The 19,176-nt window shown below is 34.8% G+C and overlaps 1 protein-coding gene across 2 annotated transcripts in view; it reads right to left on the bottom strand.

The window, feature by feature from the left end:
• The window catches only part of LOC130960509 (uncharacterized), a 32,927-nt gene that overhangs the window by 7,369 nt on the left and 6,382 nt on the right, over positions 1-19,176 (bottom strand). The window contains exons 3-9 of one of the 2 annotated variants that reach the window (XM_057885923.1): positions 17,595-17,659; positions 9,296-10,056; positions 6,648-8,887; positions 5,984-6,232; positions 4,565-5,293; positions 2,459-3,280; positions 992-1,726 (exon numbers count right to left, since the gene is read on the bottom strand). In XM_057885923.1, the coding sequence (XP_057741906.1) occupies positions 992-1,726; positions 2,459-3,280; positions 4,565-5,293; positions 5,984-6,232; positions 6,648-8,887; positions 9,296-10,013 (5,493 nt within the window). In that variant the 5' untranslated portion in view covers positions 10,014-10,056; positions 17,595-17,659. The remainder of the gene's footprint in view (positions 1-991; positions 1,727-2,458; positions 3,281-4,564; positions 5,294-5,983; positions 6,233-6,647; positions 8,888-9,295; positions 10,057-17,594; positions 17,660-19,176) is intronic. The other variant, XM_057885922.1, reaches the window with a different exon arrangement.

Raw genomic sequence — 19,176 nt, 5'->3', positions numbered from 1 at the left:
TGAGGATTGAAAAGTTGGAGATGAATTAACGACCTAGAAATTTATAATCCAAGTATTAGGATGAAAAATATTTGCTCTTCCACACTTATCTCTCAGTGCCTCGGTTTTGGTGAAACAACCTTTCTCGTTCCTCCAAAATTTATGAACTACAATACATTCTATGGTATCAAAATTTTTCAAAAGTTCTAACTGCTTCAGCAAACAAATCTTATCTTCTAGTCATAGAGGAAGAAATTTTAAATGCGAAGAGTTTGAGCGAAGAAGACGAAGAAGTGATCAAAACATTGGAGGTGGCAACGCCTTATGTTTTATTAAGGTTAAATGACATCATTTCATCAAGTATTTAGTACTAAAATTAACGCGTTGTCTAGTCCAAAATGACCGTTAATCAGTTATGTCTCAGGTCACTTACGAAGTCAAGAGGAAATTGACGAAAAAGAGATGGAAGATTAATATGATGTAATTTTTTTAATTTCAAAAATATTTATAGTGTAATTAATTTCTCGAAAATCTTTTTGGTGCAAAAAATGAATATCAGGAATCACTGTAGTTTTAACTTGCAAAAACTCAAACGTTAAATATAAATAATAAGTTCAAGAAAAGTATGAACCAAATAAACAGTCAATTGTATATATTGTATAGATATCTCATTGTCTCCCTAGCGAGACTCGTAAGTTCATACTTTCTAAAGTTATTAACTTTTTTGTATTCTTTAGTATCTTAACAAATTAATGTCCTAACAAAATCTAAATTATAATGCGATTCTCATGGTCGGTTCCACAGAAAATCAATTAGGGATAAAGCCAACTGTAATCAATTAGTTAAAAAATAAATTCATTACAGAAACAACAACAAAAAATTTCCACTATCCTAAAATTTTTAACTTCAAAATCAGAAATAAATAGAGTTGGTTTAGTTAGCTTATACTGTAATTGGTCCCTTAAACTTTTTCTTCATGGAAAAATTGAAAATGAAAAAGAGTATTTGTTACCTCTTTATTGGTGAAAACGGGTTGCCTGCTAATAATTGAGGTACTGCTTTGATCCTCGAGACGTAGTTGATGACTCTGAAATAGCTCCAACTCATCGCTACAGCCAAGCACTCTTAACTCATTTAACTCGGGGCACACCACCGTGAATTTTCCAGAGCAAAAGTGAGTAAGTCGTGACAACATGCCCAGTAACAGTTGGGTTAAACAGGGGAACAAAAAATTTTCTGTTATTTCAATTGCTTCCTCTTCCTTTCTAACGATTTCCAGCAAATTTGTGCATACTAGTACATTGAGTTTCTCTAGCTTTTTAAGATTTCTGGCCAATGCTACTGGAAACACGGTTTTCAATTTGTTACACATAAAGATTCTCACTTGTTGCAGATTTTGAAAGCCGAGGATTCCCTGTTTGTTATGTTGCCACACATGCGTCACTTTTGGTAGCGATTTTAAAGTTAGTTTCTTCAGCTGGAATGATGTTTCCTTGATCTTAGAGTTATCCACTTCAAAAATGCTTATTATCTTGGAACACTTTTCTACTTCCAATTCTTCTAAGATCTTCAAAGAAAGAAGAACATTGGATGGAATTGCATATGGCTTGGAGCCACAACACTGCAGCAGCTTCAAGGTTTTCAAATTGTTAAACCAATCTTCTTGTAGACCTTCGCTGATTTTCGAGATTGTTCGATAATCATGTTTATCAGTCACTCTTAATTCGTCCATGCACTCGTAAAACTTCTGTGAACATATAAGTTATGATCAGCTTAGTAGTAATATGTTTATTTATAGCCCAATGCTCTTTTTTTAACCAAAAGTAATAAAATTAGAAATTATTCTTTGAGGATATCTAAGAGAAGGTTCCAGATATCTTTCTATATAAGAGAGTGAGAGACTTTAAAGACATACAGAAAACCAACTCCTGTTATGAACTCAATAATCACGCAAATAAATTCAACCATTTTAGATTTACATAAAAAGCCAATTATTAAATTAGTCATTTATATAAAATATATACTAAAAATAATTTAAATAATATATATTTATATACAAAATTATAGTAACTGATTTAATAACTAATTATTTTTAGTGTGTATATAATATTTTAAAAAGGAAAAGTCTAGGGGGCCATATTTGTTATTAATAATATGATATATTCTTCCAATAATCCACTCGCTGAAGCTGAAGATGGATGACATATATATAATTTCATAGACGGCATCAAGTTCACAATAATGTTTCCCGTTCTAATTATTCTTTTCCTACTTTGTGTACCATAAGTAAATGTCAAATAATCTAACAATTCTCATTTTTCAGTTATAAATTTTACATTAAGACACTTGCATGTAAATTTTTACCTTATTTTAAACAAAATCTTATTAAGTAAAATATAATTTGATTTATTCATTTTTAACCTTTAAATTAAAAAAGAGAAAGAAGAGAAAACCATCAAAGGAAAGATTATGCATGTACCTTGTGTTTGAATATATACTGCATCGTATCTTGTAAATTCCCCTTCCAATGCCATCTCATCTGCTCTTTTTCATGTGCAACATACACCTTTTGCAGCATTGGCATGTTACTGACTCCTTGAGAGAAATTTTCCAATTTGGGACACACATTCACCACGAATTTCTCTAATGATGGGAACTGAAAGGAACACTTGTTGAAACTACAAAAACTTTGTAGGTTCTTCAATGCCACAAGCTCAAGGGTTGTCAATTGTTTAAAAGCAACGATAACCCCGTCTTCTTTCTGTTGTTGTCCTTCATCTGATACAATTTCCATTAAAGATTCACAGTTGATTACCTTCATGGTGTTGAGTTGACTCAATGCTCTTGCCATAGATGGTGACATTAAATATTTTAGTCCTTTACAGCCAACTACTTCCAGCTTTGTCAAGTGAGCGAGAAATACAGAGGAAGGTGCTAGAGTCTCCAAAAGTGGACAATCATTTAAAGTCAACGACTCAATCATTTGAAGAATTGCATCTCGTTCAAAGCCGATCTCCTTAAGATTTGGTAAACCAATTAAATTCAAGCTTTTCAGCTTTGGAACAACCCCTAGTCTTTCAATATTGGGAAGCCTTTCGAGAGGCACCAATTGTTGAAAAGAACAATCACTCAACCAAAGGCTGATCAGATTAGGATTGTTATGAAGGAAAACATATAGAATATTAGTATTCTTCAATCCAGATAAATGAAGCTCTTCTAATTTGTCCATTCGGGAATCATAGTTGCTTAACAACTTTGCATGCCATGTGCCAATTTGCAAGGACTTCAATTCATTGAGCGCCTATACAGATAAATAACAAAAGAAGTAAGGCTGCGTTGGTAAGGGAGATTGAGATTGAGAGACAGTATTGTGTTTGGTATAAAATATATTAGGTTGAATTATATCTAAGTATTATATTTGGTTTAAGATAAATATAAGAGAAAAGGACAAATAGACCCCTGACTTTTTGCCCCGCAGACATTTTCGTCCCTGACCATTAAAAAATACTTTTAAGCCCCTGACCTTCACAAAACTTGGACGAATCAGTCTCTGACGGAGGCATTTGGACGGATCAGTCCCTGACGGAGACATTTGGACGGAAGGACTGATATGTCCAAATTTTGTGAAGGTCAGGGACTTAAAAGTATTTTTCAATAGTAAGGGACGAAAATGTCCGCAGGACAAAAGGTCAGGGACCTATTTGTCCTTTTCTCTAAATATAAAGATTGAGGGATAGATTTAGAATTTAAAAAGTTAAATAAAATTTTTTTTAAATATTATTAAAGTTTGGGTTTTGCTAACTTATAACCAAAAGGGCATATCATAAAAAAAAAATATTTTATAAAAATTATTACAAAATTTAATTTTTAACTTTTCAATATATATATATATATCAAAAGTATAAATTTTTTATTATTATTATACTTTTTAAAATGTGCCATAAACAAACACTACCTTAAGGTAGAGTAAAGTACAAGTTATATTTATCACTACCTATTCATTTTTCTTCTGTATAAATCGTATTTGCTATAGTTTTCTATGTAGTAGAAAGACTAAATTTCTGTAGTGGTTCTTGAAATTCTTGACGTGCATCAATTTGGTCTCTAAAATTTTAATTATACTATTGTTGTTCTTAAGATTGAGTTTCAGGTATCATAATGGTTCTTCGACTTTTTTCTAGCAGTAACTCAGCAAACGAAGTGATGAGCTAACACTCTTGTTACATGGAAAATAGTGAAATGACATCGTTTGTTTTTTAGGTCCAATCAAAGTGTATGTGCAAACCGTTTTATATATTCACAACTATCAAAACGATGTTTCTATTTTAATTAGCCGCCAAAAGCAAACAACTTCATTTTATCATTGTCTAGCGTGGTAACAGTGTCAACTCATCATTCTGTTTACCAAGTCACTGTTAGAAATGAGTCGAGGAACCACTTTGATGTCCGAAGGTCAATTTCAAGAATGACAATAGTATAATTGAAACCTCATAGACAAAACCAGTGGTGCATGGCATGAATTTTAGATGTCACTTTAGGAATTTAGTCGTAGTAGAAATAATAGTGCTTAAAGGCATTATCTTACCTCTTCAAAAAAATAGATAGGCTTTCTTTGTGCATCTGTGGTGTCTCGTTTGAAATGTGGTTCCAACTTGTCACAAAGTTCAATAGACAAGTCATTCAATGCTGGCAACTCTAAGTCATAATCTCTTCGGCAGAACCTCTTCAATTCTGGTAGTCTCAAAAATTTGATTGTTGCCAATTTGGTGAACTTAATGAGAAGATCACTTGGGTTATTGGCAACTTCTTCGTCAGCTACAATTTCCTTCAATTGAGAACAATCTGAGACCACAAGATATTCAAGATTTTCAGAAGTCTTGGCTATAGGAACAGAAAATATGTTTTCCAACTTGCCACATTCTTGAACCCATATCTTTTGTAGATTTTTCAAGCCAAAGTTCCCTTCTGGATGATCTTTCTTCCGGTTAAACAAATGCTCCAATTTTGGAAGTGCTTGTAAATGAACATCTTGCAATTTGATTATTGCATACCTACTAGTACCAGAAAGCTTACTTCTCCCATCCAGGTTAAATATAGCTTTTATTGACTTGCAATTAGTAACTCTTAAGCTGCATAGATGTTCAAATATTCCCACCATGTCATGAGTAAAAACATGATTCAATTTATCACACTTATCAACAACTGCTGTCTCCAACTTGACAAAGGAATTTACGGGGAATTCAAAGTCACATATCTCACTCAAACTCTTCATGTTACTCACTTTGATATTCTTCAAATTCGGAAAGATTCTTTCCTGTTTTAGTTCACAACAAGAAGGAACAACAATTAAACCAATGGCCATATAAGCCAAGCCAATTACATACTTTTCTTGTAGTAAATTGTTGGACCCTACATCAAGTTACATACTTTTCCTTTAGCAAATTACATAGAAAAACAGATGATACAAATGTATGCATTTTCCAATAAAGATATTCATATAAAATTAGTTTTTAACTAATTTATGTCCGTAAATTGCTAGCATTTTAATTTGTCTACTGTTACACTTATTTTAATTTGACAATTTTAAAATAAAATAATCTGTTAAATCATATATTTTGTCATTTTTTATCATTCAAATAAAATTTATTTTAATATTTTCATGGAATTCAATTTTTCTACTCCAAAATTATATAAACAATCATATTATACAATATTACATATCAAAATTAAAAATGTTAAGTGTATACCAAATCATTTGTCGGTATATTTATATATAAATACATGTATATGTTAAGTTATTTTTAATATGTATTTTGTATTTTATGTGTATTTTATATTGGTGACTGATTTTGGTATAAACCTAGTATAATTGGATAAAAATTAAATAAAATTAGTATGTGTTACAGGAAGGAAAAGCCATTCTTGTGCATATGTGTGTTCAGTGGATAAAAATGAGTTATTATTTAAGGTAATAGTGTTATACCATCAATCAACTTATACGTACCTTCTTTTTAACATCAGTACTACCTTGCTCTTTTGAAAAAATGAGTTTCATCTTGTCACATTCCGTGATAGAAAGGCTTTGTAGTTTCACCATATTTCTAGCCATAGATAATGATAATAAAAATTCCAAATTCCCACAACCCTTCACTTCCAAGTGTACCAATTCTGCAAAAGGTGGCTTTTGGCCGATCCATATTTGGTGGATTTGGATCGACAACAACTCGATTTTCTCCAATCTGGAAAATTTAACCTATGAAGCAACACACACAAAATACTTATTTCGATCCAAAAATCAAAGAGATATTTTGAAATAAACGTGTACACTAAAATCAATCATCATGCATTTATTCATAAAAAATGTTAAAAAACTAGCAGAATTTATTATTTTTAGCTAGCAATTAGCCAGCAATGTTTTAAAGTGTGGGCTAAAAGTAATTTTTTTGAGTTTTTCTCATATAAATACATATACATATATGATTTAACTCATTTTTTATGTATATTTTGTATTTCAATATATATTATATTAGTGACTAATTTTGGTAATTGATTTTAGTATATATCTAACAATGATTCTAAAATTATATATGAAAGAAAACTAATCTTTTAAAATGCAAAAGAAAATATTAATTTATAGTTTATACAGTAGAAAGTAGTTTCTAACTCACCTTTTCATTGAATAATACTTTTTCCTCCACTGCAGATGAAGTGAGATAGAATCCAAGAAACTTTGGCAAGGATTGTAATGTTAAAGAGCGTAACATTTGGAACTCAAGTGGCTTAGATGTGTCAGCATCTTCTGCTTCCGCAAAGAAAACCCCTTCTAGAGAGTTACATTCTGAAACTTCAATTGTCTCAAGAGCAACCAGAAGCTTGGCCATAGAAGCAAAGAAGACATTCTTCAATCCATCACAGAGCTTAACCTTGACGGCTTTTAGTTTGCAAAAGGAGGATTCTGAAAGTGATTTACAAGAGCATATTTGCACCATGTTCTTGAGCTTGTAGAGGTACAAAGACTCTAATTTGGGAAAAGCTTTCTCAGGATGCTTCCTCTCCTTGGGGTTGATCAGAGATAAAATGCTAGAATTACTCACAATAGATAGCTGTTTAAGAAATGGAAATCCATTCAAATTCAGCTCAAAGAAAATATCTTGGACACCATTGAGTTCTTCCAGCAACAAGTTTTCAACTCTTTCAAACAACATTTTGATCCCCTTTTGAGAATGAATGTCAAAGGCACCATCTTTTTCCCGTATCGCCAAATACCTCAACAATTCATACTTCTCTGGCACGTTCAATTCTGGCTCTAAATGTCTGTTTGAAGAGCCAATGACAATCTTATAACTATGCAAATTATTGAAAAACAAATCCTTTGGCAAACGGTCAACGCTTGGGATTTGTAAGTCAATATTTGATAGATTCAGATTCCCTAACTCTGAAAGACTAGCATTGTCATGACTCTCCCATTCAGTGGAGATGTTGCTCATGTACAATTCCTCCAAACTAGTCAGGTTTGAGATTAAACCAGGTGGAATGGCTTCTAGTTTGGAGCAATTACTTATGTCAAGAATTTGTAGCTTAGATAATTGCATTAATGCAACTGGCAAGCTTTTAATATCAGATCCTGAAAAGCTAAGAATTCTCAAATTCTTTAGCTCCCCAATATTGATGCACAACTGATCATCTAAATTAATGCATTGCTCCAAGCAAAGCTTTCTGAGTTTTCTAAGGCATTTTATTGATGAAGACAATTCTGATATATCAACGCCAATCAAAATTAACACTCTAAGTTCTTTCATTTCTTGAAAAAAGTTTCCTGGTATTTTAAAATGATGGTGATTATTATCAAAATGAAAGACTTTTAGTTTAGGACATCTTATGTTTCCAGGAAACTCAGCAGTATTGACATCACACTGACGCAAGAAGATAGCAGTGTACTTTTCAAGTTTATCCTCATCAGGCCATTCATCCAGTTTACATTTAGTCAGCATGAAAATTTGTTTCTCCTCTGATGCTGTCAACAAAGCTGCATCACGAACAAGATTTTGCATCGCGAAACGACTAATTGAATAACTGTTAGACAACAAACCTGACTCTTTTAGCTTCATAAGCAATATTTGCACTTTATCTCTTGCTTCCCTTACTGTGTAGATGCCTTCAAGAAAACCAAGACCAATGCATAGTCTCACCAAGTCTGAAACTAAAGCATCTTGGCCCATACAAGCGCAAAGCAAGAAGGTAAACTTGAGCTCCTCATTTTCTAGAAGTTGGTAACTCAACTTTGTAGAATACTCGGGTGTTCCGGTCAGCTTCTGCCTTTCAAGCGTTTTAAGGGTTTCCCGCCAAACCAAGTGGTTTTGGTTTTTCAATGCCTTTGCAGTTGTGACTATTGACATGGGCAAGCCGTAACACTTCTTGGCGATTTCAGCTGCTAGATATTCGAGCTCAGAGTTTTTGTAGTCTATTCTAACTTTTTTCATGAACAATTTCTTTGCATCATCAACATTTATGGTGTTCACGAGGAACATGTAATTTGGTTTCACATCCATTTGGCTCAAGACTTGTTTCACCTCAGAAATCAGCAAAACCTTGCACCCTTTGTAATTTTCTTCTGCTTTCAATTTACTAGAACCAATGGAGGTGTCTTCTGTTTTGGCATCCTCTGATAATGTATTCTGTTTCATAAAAGAGGGTCCATCGGTTTGGTTTGTCTCCGCCTTAGTTTGATCCACATTGCCAAAAGATTTTCCTTCTTTGAGAAGTAGATTCTTTTGCTTGTCATCAGCACTCTGTGATGGAATCCCCAACATATCCAAGTCAATTTTTGCATACACGTCATCAAGGATTATAAGAGCATTCTTCTCTTTCTTCAATTTCTCTTTTATGCGGATTGCTCTTGCATACTCACCTATGTTGAACAAATAGAATTACATACAAAAGTACGACCCAGATTAAAGAAGTTTAAAGGTATAACAATACTTATGCAGATACACATAATATAAATATAATAAAAAAAAAAGAGTAAATATCCTTTCCAATTGCTGATCATTTACATAAAAAACAAAATATCTCTCTACAATTCGAAATTTTTTAACCGGTCCTTAACCATCCAATTAATTGGTCTAAGTGGCCTTGTTACTAGACTAAGCGACCCTGACACATGGACAGGTCACCGTTTACAAAGCCGCTTAAACTAATTACTTGGATTATTGGGACTGATTAGAAATTTTCGAATTGTAGAGGAGCACTTTGTACTTCGAACAAATAAACGGACATTCACTCAAAAAAGAAGTACTTAAGCATTAACGATACTCACTCTCCTCCTGTAATGTAATCCCCAACATGTCAGCTATCTGCCCTTGGGTCTTTCTGATGTCTAGAATTTTGCCCAGTTTTGCCATAATCACCACATCGAATACTTTAGATTCTCGATTTTGAACTCTGTTAGCGGCTTCTATGACTAAAGTGGTCTTCCCCATACCAGCTAGCCCGTGAATACCGATCATTGTGGCACTCGAGTCTTCCAGTGCTTTAGTGATTTCATTCATAGTTTCTACTCTCGATTGGAGCTCTTCATAGTCAACAGTAGGAAGCGCAAACCCCATGGAAAGTGGGCCCTGCCAGTGAGATATACCATCAGGCTTGTCCTTTTGCACTTCTTCAACCTTGACTTTCATTTCCTCTGCTATTTTGCTGCGATGATGCCTTTTCTGCACGTTAGGAATAGCAAGGGGATACCCATCATTGCTATCGTGTTCTCGTTGGAACTTGTCATATTCAGCAACAACGTCATCCACCTGGGCCAACCACTTATGAACATAATCATATATTGCTCTTCCATATCGCCCTTCTTCTTCCTCGGCTTTATCCTGCACCCATGTTTTATCTTTCTTGAGAGTCTCTGCAGCATTGCTTAGCTCCTCGAATCTTGTCTCATAATCCCACACGTAATCACATTGATTCTTTACAAAGTCAATTGCTGCGTCGATCAAACGTTGTTGCAAAAAATCAGGTATCGGTATAAAAGCAGCCATACTTCATTCATCCTTCACGATCTTGTTGCTCTACATTTTCTCTCTGCAATAACTAGTAGTTAGTAAAAGAGAACATAAATGAAATAAATTGCAACTAGAGCCAGATGGGCGCGATACCGGATAGATAAATTAATTATATTATATAGGGTATTCTAATATTTGGTTAGCAGAAGTTGTTTTTCAAAAGGGAAAAATTGAAATGCTTGGAATATATAAAATTGAAATGAAATAAAATATTTAGCGTCTCTGCTCTCTATTAGAGGTTTCTGTTTCTCGCTGCTGCTCCCTATTTGAGGTGTCACTGTTGCTACTCCTTGTTAGACTGCTTAGTCGGAGTGGCTTCACACCGGATCTAAATCATATCACCACCAAGGCTTCCTATCCCACGGTTTTGTGATTCGGTGGTGGTGGTCTTCGCACCACTTCCAAACTCGCACCTTAGCTTCCCCTTCTCCTTGACGATCTACTTCATATGTAGCTGAATCAAATTGCTACCAGTCACTTTGTACCTTGCATCCCTTGGATCGAAGCGAACATGGAGGATCAGTTCTATTTGGAGGTTTGTGCTTCAACTCACAAAGTTGTTTGCTTCTATGCTGCTTTTGACCTTGTATTGCACTATTGCCTACTTCCTCCATCATCAACACTGAGCTGCTAATGGAATCCCGTTATTTTCATCTACTGAGAGGATGAAGAGTGGAAAGGAGAGAGTGGAGTGAACGGGAATGAGAATATGAGGGAGAAGCATAATGTGGTTTCTGGAAATGCTGAGGATCGGAGCAGAGGCGGAAAAGTGTTCAGATGGTTGAACCTGGTGCCAAGTAGGACTTGATTAAAGAGAAAATAGGGCAACTGTTTTCTCGGGAAAAAGTGGTAGAAGTGTATTCGTGAAGGTGAAACGGCTATGGTTTAAGGGAGGTAAGGTGATATAACCACATAGAAACCCAATTGTGAAAACATGTAAGCCACACACCCATTGTTCATAAGCTTAAAAGGAGTTTGGTGTTTGAAAGGTGGTTATGCTAACAGTATCTCTTGGGATAGTGTTTACTGTTTAAGGCACGTCCAAATTTAAATCGGCGTAGCCTCTCTCCCTCCTCCATTTATGAAAATCCATTCTCTCTCTAACCCTCTCATTCTCTCACCTCCTCCCACAATCTCTAGTTTTCCTCCCTCGTTAAAGCTCCGATTAAGATTCTAGCACCGCCTTTGTATTTATGGCGAGTTTTTCTTCAATTTTGCAAACTTAGATTTTGATAAAAATTAAGTTTGTATTAATATAATTTATATTTGATAATTTTTATATTAAAATAGATTATATTAAAATAAATACTATTTAAATTTTATAATTTAAAATAATTTTTATATTATTTTATTAATTTACATTAGATATTTAAATAGATTTTATTTATAAATTTTACAAAATCTAATAAAAAATAAAAAATTTCATATAAAACAAAAATAAAATACAGTAGAAAATAGGAAAAAAATTTTATATAAATAAAAAATAATAAAAATTTTATAAAACCAACAACATATGTTATATAAACAGAAAAATTATAATAAAAGGTAAATATAATTCATATGAATAAAACCAAATAAAAAATAAAAAGTTGTATAGACAATATAAATATAATATAATAAAAAATAAAAAATTTTATATTAACAAAAAATAATGAAAATATTATAAAAATTAATAAAAATAAGAATTTATATCAATAATATTTATCATATGAATAAAAAAATAAATAAAAATTATATGAACAAAACTAAATAAAAATAAAATAAAAGACTTCATAAAAAATATACATATAAAAAATAATATAGTAAATGATAAAAAAAACTCATGAATTAAGAAGTAATATAAACTTTAAAAATATAATATTAGAACACTAAAAAAATAATATAAAAAATATTTATCATATAAATAAAAAAATACAATAAAAAAACATAAAATTTAAAATATAAAAGAGAGTACTAAAAATAATTAAAAAATTAATATATTTGTCTTGCAAGTGATTGAAACAAATCTAAAAGATTTTGAAGGAAAAAAGGGCAAAAAACACAATTAAACCAATGGAGGAAACTAGTTACATGAATAAGCCAAACTGAAAATTGTTTCACCAATCAGCCAAAGCATGTTCTTATGTAATTCGAACTAGCTTAGTTCGAACTAGATTTACATGTAATTCGAACCAACCTAACCCGAATTATTAACGAAGACCACATGCACATAATTCGAACCTTATTGGTTCGAACTAGGAAGACTATAATTCGAACTGGATTGGTTCGAATTACACATTAGAACGCTTCCCCAAGTAATTCGAACCTTATTGGTTCGAATTACTCAGTAGTTGATGCAATAACTAATTCGAACGGTGCTGGTTCGAATTACTAAGTTTTAGGCTATATAAGGAGTTCGAATCAAGCTCATTCAAAACACTTTTCCATTTTCATACCCCACCAAATTTCAGAGAAAACGACCCAGATTCGATCCGACAAAGACTCAAACAGAAGACTCAGCCGATGGAGGACGATCCGGCAAGGCTGTATCGGTTGGACGGAGTTGTTCATATAGCCGGGGTCATCAATGACGAGGTTAGTGGATAGAACACATTTTTGCGATCAGTTTATCTGAGTTAGTGGTTTTGCATGTGATTTTAGTGGCGGTTTATGTTAGTGGTTTATAGTAGTGGTATTGCAAGTGGTTTATTTTAGAGGTTTTATATGTGGTTTTAGTTAGTGGTTTATGTTAGTGGTTTTTTTTAGTGGTTTTGTTGATGGTTTATGTTGGCGGATTACTTTTGGTGGTATTGGAAGTGGTTTATCATGTGGTTTTATGTGCGGTTTATGATAGTGGATTTGCATGTGGTTTTCGTAAGTGGATTAGGTTTCAGTTAATGTTAGCGGTTTAAGCACGTGGTTTTGTTGGCGGTTAAGTTTAGTAGGTTTTATTAGTGGTTTCGATAAGTAGTTTATGTTATTAGTTATTTTTGTTACTGGTTTTCTATGTGATTCTAATAATGCGGTCCATGTAATGCCCAGCCACAGAGATGCATCAAGAGCATGCGGCGGCAACAGGGCAGGCGACTCGATAACCGGTATGTGCCGTACTTGCAGATGGCCGGGTTATACCATCTAGCGAGGCTGAACGATAGATGATTCCGGTTAGATAAGCCCCTTGTCAGTGCCTTCGTGGAGCGGTGGCGTCCTGAAACGCATACCTTCCATATGCTCTTCGGAGAGTGCACGATCACGCTTCAGGACGTGGCGTACCAGTTGGGTTGGCAGTGGACGGGCGTTATGTCAACAGTTGCCTTACAGATTTCCATATATATATATATATATATATATATATCGAGGGTGGACGTCCAGCTTGGGTGTGGTTTGAGGAGTTGCTTGGAGTGATTCCTCCTCCGAGCCAGGTTCAGAAGTTCGCAGTAAACTGCACCTGGTTCCAGGAGACTTTTGGAGAGTGCCCCGAGGGAGCCGATGAGGAGACTGTGAGGCGCTTTGCACGTGCCTATATCATGATGTTGTTGGGCACTCAGCTGTTTGCCGACAAGTCCGGCAACCGCATTCACATCAGATGGCTTCCCTACGTAGCTAGGCTTGAGGAGATGGGTTCCTACAGTTGGGGATCTGCAGCGTTGGCATGGTTGTACCGGTGCATGTGCCGAGTGGCAAACAGACATGTGGTGAAGTTAGCGGGCCCACTTCAGCTACTTCAGTCCTGGATCTTTTGGCGCTTTCCCAGGTTTAGGCCTGCTGGGTATGATACGTGCAACTGGCCTTTGGCATCAAGGTACCCAATTCAGACTTTTCTATTTCAAGTTAAAATAGCTAATGTTCATGTACGCTTGTACTATATTACAAATCTGTCATACTTTTAATTAGACATAACACCCATGTGCGATGCAGGTGGTCAGGTTACAACCCTTCCTATAGCGAGAAGGGTCCTAGAGTGCAGATGTGGAGACTGAAGATAGACATGTTACAGCCCAGGGATGTGAGTATACTTCCGGTTACTTTTATTTAAATAAGTAGACTTTGTGATTTTGGTAAAAAGAGTTGGCATGACAATGTTGTAATTCTTGTGCAGTTTATCTGGATGACGTATAGCTCCCTTGAGGTACTACAGGTTGTGCATCCTGAGGCGTTAGAGCCTCGACACACGGCGGTGTGGTGGTCTGTCACGTCATTGATATACTTTGCCGTTATAGAGTGGCATCAAATAGATAGGGTTCTACCACAATTTCGGCGGTGTCCAGCCCCGTCCGCGTCCCGCCCTGAACATCGACTTTCTGATTTTGAAGGACGGGAGAGGCGGTGAACGTTGGTTCCCTTCCGCTTTGCAGCATTGGCATCTTCATTGGGAGAGCCATGCGGACCACGTCCTCCGGTTCGATGTCGTTGCGGACCCTGGACCGTCGCACGCCTTCCTAGATTGGTGGAGTCAGCATGGGAAGAGGTTGTTGTCACCAAAGACTTATTTGGGGGATCTGAGGGGCGTTCCTATTCCTGTGGAGGCATCACATAGGGGTCTTGAGCGAGTTCCTGACATGGATCGAGTTGACAACGTCCTTGATAGGCGTCGGGTTGAGAGGAGAGCTCGAGTCGGGACACGACGGAGCCAGCGTGAGTGGAGGTGGCTAGAGCAGGCTATGGGGGAGGCTGATGAGGCAGGTATGGGTGGTGGTCGAGGACGAGGGCGTGGAGGCAGACGGAGGGCACCTGTAGCGGGGCACGACGATGGTGATCTTGGTGACGTGGCCGGTGGGGGAGGGGCTGCAATCGAGGTTGTTAGTCCCCATCATGGCGGGCTTGGTGGGGAGGGGTACGCTATTGGAAATCCCTCTGCCCATGGTGAGGCTGGACTTGGGGAGGGGCAGCTCCGAGATTACTTCGTTGGTGTTCCCGGTGACGACAACACTCTTCAGGAGAGTACGCCATGGGTGAGTCCGGGCAGCACGTTTTCAGACTTCCTTGCCGGTGTTGGTCTTGATGCAGATTTTTGGTGGATCACCCTTCCTCGATGATATCAGTGCATTCATGCAGGATGATGAGGCTGCCCGTAGGCGGGGTCAGACGATGGGGACACAGCCACCGTTACATGTCGATCTGAATGAGCCTCCCTCCGTGCCTCCTCCTGACTATTTCGCTTTGGGTGATACCCCAGCTTCGACACATACTGCTGGGTCACATTCAGTTGCCAGGCCGTCTTCATCCCGACCGTTACATATCCAGCCTAGGACGCCTGCACAGCTAGACCCGCAGGACGAGGAGGATGAGATTGAGGATGAGGAGCCGCTTATTCGGAGAGGTCAAAGGACACGGGTTCCACGTCGTTGCTTCACGGGATCGCACCTATTTAGATGATTTGTGTGCTGTGTTGTATGTAACCTATCTTCGTCTATGTATTTTGTTATCAGTGTCACTTCGTAGGCACCTTTACTTTATCAGTTGATGTATGTGTGTGTTACTTACTGCTTTATTGTCTATCAGTTACTATGAAAACATCTGTACTTTGCGTTTTGATGTAATTTAATTTTTGCATCATGTCTTAATTTAATTTGTAGATTTATTTATTCCCGTGTGCATTCAACAAACATTTCATTTAAAACTCCGGAAACAAAATATATTTGTTATTTACGACTCCATGCACAGTACATAGCATTCAGGTCTGGTCCTCAATAATTCGAACCAGTTTGGTTCGAAATACATTTAGTGTAATTCGAACCTGCTTGGTTCGAATTACGTTTGATTACGTGCATGGAGGTAATTCGAACCACCTTGGTTCGAATTACTTGTTAATTGTAATTCGAACTTATTTAGTTCGAACTATAGAATAAGAGTTCGAACCAAATCGGTTCGAGTTATGTACAAACTTAAATCGAACTAAGTTAGTTCGAATTATATATAAATGTCTTTTGGTTGATTGATGAAGCAATTTTCAAATTGGCTTATTCACGTAAATTCTAGCTTCCCTAGGCTTATTTTTATTTTTTGCCCAAAAAAAAATTGGAATGAAGAACCGCAAAGAACTAATAGGGTAAATCACAGATATAAACTAAATGGAGGCATATATTACACAATTCTACCAAATTCAAAAATGTTACAAAGATCTACTAGAAGGACAATTTCATATAATTCGAATCAATCAAATTCAAATTATAAGTTATCAACATAAATCGAATTGGACCAATTTGAATTATGCATGCATGAATTCTAGGGATAATTGGAATCACCTTGATTTCAACTACACACACGTTCTGTGATATAATTTGCAATACTCTTTTGTCCATTCTTTTATTAAAAAATTAATAATTTATTAAAAAAATTATTTAAAAAATTAAAAAATATATATTTTATTCCATGCATTAAAAAAAACTAACAAAATATTTAATTATGAGACTTCTTCAAAATATTTATGAGCTATCAATTCGAATTTCATACAATATTCTTCTGTCCATTTTCGATAGCTCATAAATATTTTTTAATAAATTATTTAAATTATACCATAAAAAATATTTATTCTATACAAAACAATTTAAAAAAAATGGCTTAAAAGATGTTAGGAGTACTATAAAAATTTGTAATGTTCTAGTGACTTAGGTAAATACATGCATGTACTCAAATTTTAAATAAAATACTCTACATAGTCAATAATAATTTAGAAATTAAAAAAAAATATTTTATTCCATGCAAAATAATTAAAAAATATATTTTATTCCATTTAAAATAATTTTAAAAATTGGCTTAAAAGATGTTAGGAGTACTATAAAAATTTGTAGTGTCCTAGTCACTTTGATAAATACATGATAAAAATATATTTTCTTTAATTTCTAGATTATTATTGACTATGTAGAGTATTTTTTTTAAAATTTGAGTACATGCATGTATTTACTTAAGTCACTAGAATATTACAAACTTTTATAGTACTGTTAACATCTTTTAAGCCATTTTTTTAATTGTTTTGCATAGAATAAAATATTTTTTGTGATATAATTTAAACAAGTTTATTAAAAAATATTCATGAGCTATCAAGAATAGGCAGAAGAGTATTGTATGGAATTCGAATTGATAACTCATAATATTTTGAAGAAGTTTCATAATTAAATATTTTGTTAGCTTTTTTTCAATGTATGGAATAAATATATATATTTTTAAATTTTTAAATTATTAATTTTTCAATAAAAGAATGGGTAGGAAAGTATTGCAAATTATACCACAAAACGTGTGTGTAGTTCGAATTAAGGTGATTCGAATTACTTCTCGAATTCATGCATCCATAATTCGAATTGGACCGAATTGGTCCAATTCGATTGTAATTCGAATTTGATTGCTTCGAATTACTCTTGGTTTGTGTAATTCGAATGAGCCTCATTCGAATTACATGAAATTGTCCTTCTGGTATATCCTTGTAACGTTTTTAAATTTGGTAGAATTATGTAATATATGCCTCCATTTGATTTATATTTGTAATTTACCATAACTAATATGAAAGTATATGGTTACTTGTATCCTTTTCATAGAAGAAAATGAAGGATAGGGTTAGTAGAAAAGAAATAAATTTCTCACCTGATTTTTCAATGGTAACCAGCAACCATCAACGTGAACGCAGAATGTACAATTTTTAGTTTCACCTGAACAAGCACTTCTGTGTTCAAAGATTTCAAAAGTTGCTAAACATAAAAATAAAGCATTCAAGACACTCAAACAGGCTTCTCTCTTTCCCAACGTAAACCTAACACACCCTTAATTGGTTTAGTTTTTTCGGTTAATTAAATTTTTTCGATCGCTTTGATGATTCTTGTTTTTTTACTCTAAGTTTGGATCTAACTCAATTTGTTGCAGGTTTATTGTGACATTTGGAGGCTGAGAGCGGAGACATTTCATGTACTTGCTATTTTTTTACAGACATACACTACAAGAAAAACGATGAGTACCGTCAGATTTAGCGTCACAAAGTAGTTGCGGATTTACCGGCAGTAACGATGTCGATTTCGTAACGAAAAGTCATTACCGGTGAATTCCATTTTTCGACGGTAAATCCGTCGGTAATATTTGGAGGAAAAATAAATTAAATTAGTGCATCCTTTACTGTCGGGTTTATCGTTAGATTTAGTGAAACGCTGCGTTTTGGTGACCCACAATGGTTAATTGTCGAATTTTTCCAATAGTAAAGGGGCGTAAATTCAAATCACGAACCCTCTTCCGCCTTATTCAAATCCATCACCACCATCTCTCTCTCTCTCTCTCTCTCTCTCTCTCTCTCTCTCTCCAATGTCTCCCGTCTCCACCATCTGTTGCCACCGACGAGACCACCACCATCATAGCTCATATCTGTGGCCGTCAACCCACTGTTGACCCCTCATTCTTCTCCTTCTTCCCCTCTTCTTCTCTTTCCTCGTGCAGTGATATGTCCGTCACCCCCGCCATCATCGTGCTGCCGCTGCCTAGCCTTTGGCGAGTTCCCTATCCTTTGGCGATCGCCCTTCCGCTACCTCTAGCTTCGGCAACCACCGTTCCGCCGTTCTGCATTCCGGGTTTCTTTAAAATATGTTTCTCTTTCTTCTTCAATTTATGTTTTGGTTAGGTTGTTTCATTATTCTAATTTTAGATAGGTATTTTAGTTAGAGTTAATTTTTTTTATTTTAGTGAATTTTAGGTGGTTAGAATAAATTAGTTTTAGAATTATTAGTTTGTTATGTTGCTGAAAGTATTGAAAATTAATTGAATTATTGGATAATGCTGCAGATTTTGTATTGAATATGTTGAATTTGTGTGAGTTGATATTAAAAGATTATTTGTTGTGTTAAACAATTGTTAAAATTTGGTTGAATTTGTTATTGTGTTGTTTAAAAAATCACTTAGTCACTTTCACTTAACTTCTTTTTCATTTGGTTATGGTTCATGAATGTGACTTGCAAGAAATGTTGGTTAGGTTATTGAAATAACTTAACATATGTTAAAGTTAATGTATTATATATATTAAAAATTTAAAAATATTTTTGTTTCATGATAATTAAAACTTTTGAAACTTCAACAAATAACAATAAATATTCTAAAATTTATTATAGAAAAAGAAAACACATGACATTTTGATACTAATAGACATGCAAGACAATTCTGTTATGGAAGCTTTTTTGTATTTGACAGA

This window comes from Arachis stenosperma, chromosome 2 (assembly GCF_014773155.1).
Source record: "Arachis stenosperma cultivar V10309 chromosome 2, arast.V10309.gnm1.PFL2, whole genome shotgun sequence".
NCBI lineage: Eukaryota > Viridiplantae > Streptophyta > Magnoliopsida > Fabales > Fabaceae > Arachis > Arachis stenosperma.
The sequence above is the reverse complement of the archived record's forward strand: the minus strand, read 5'-3'. Positions and strand labels throughout refer to the sequence as shown.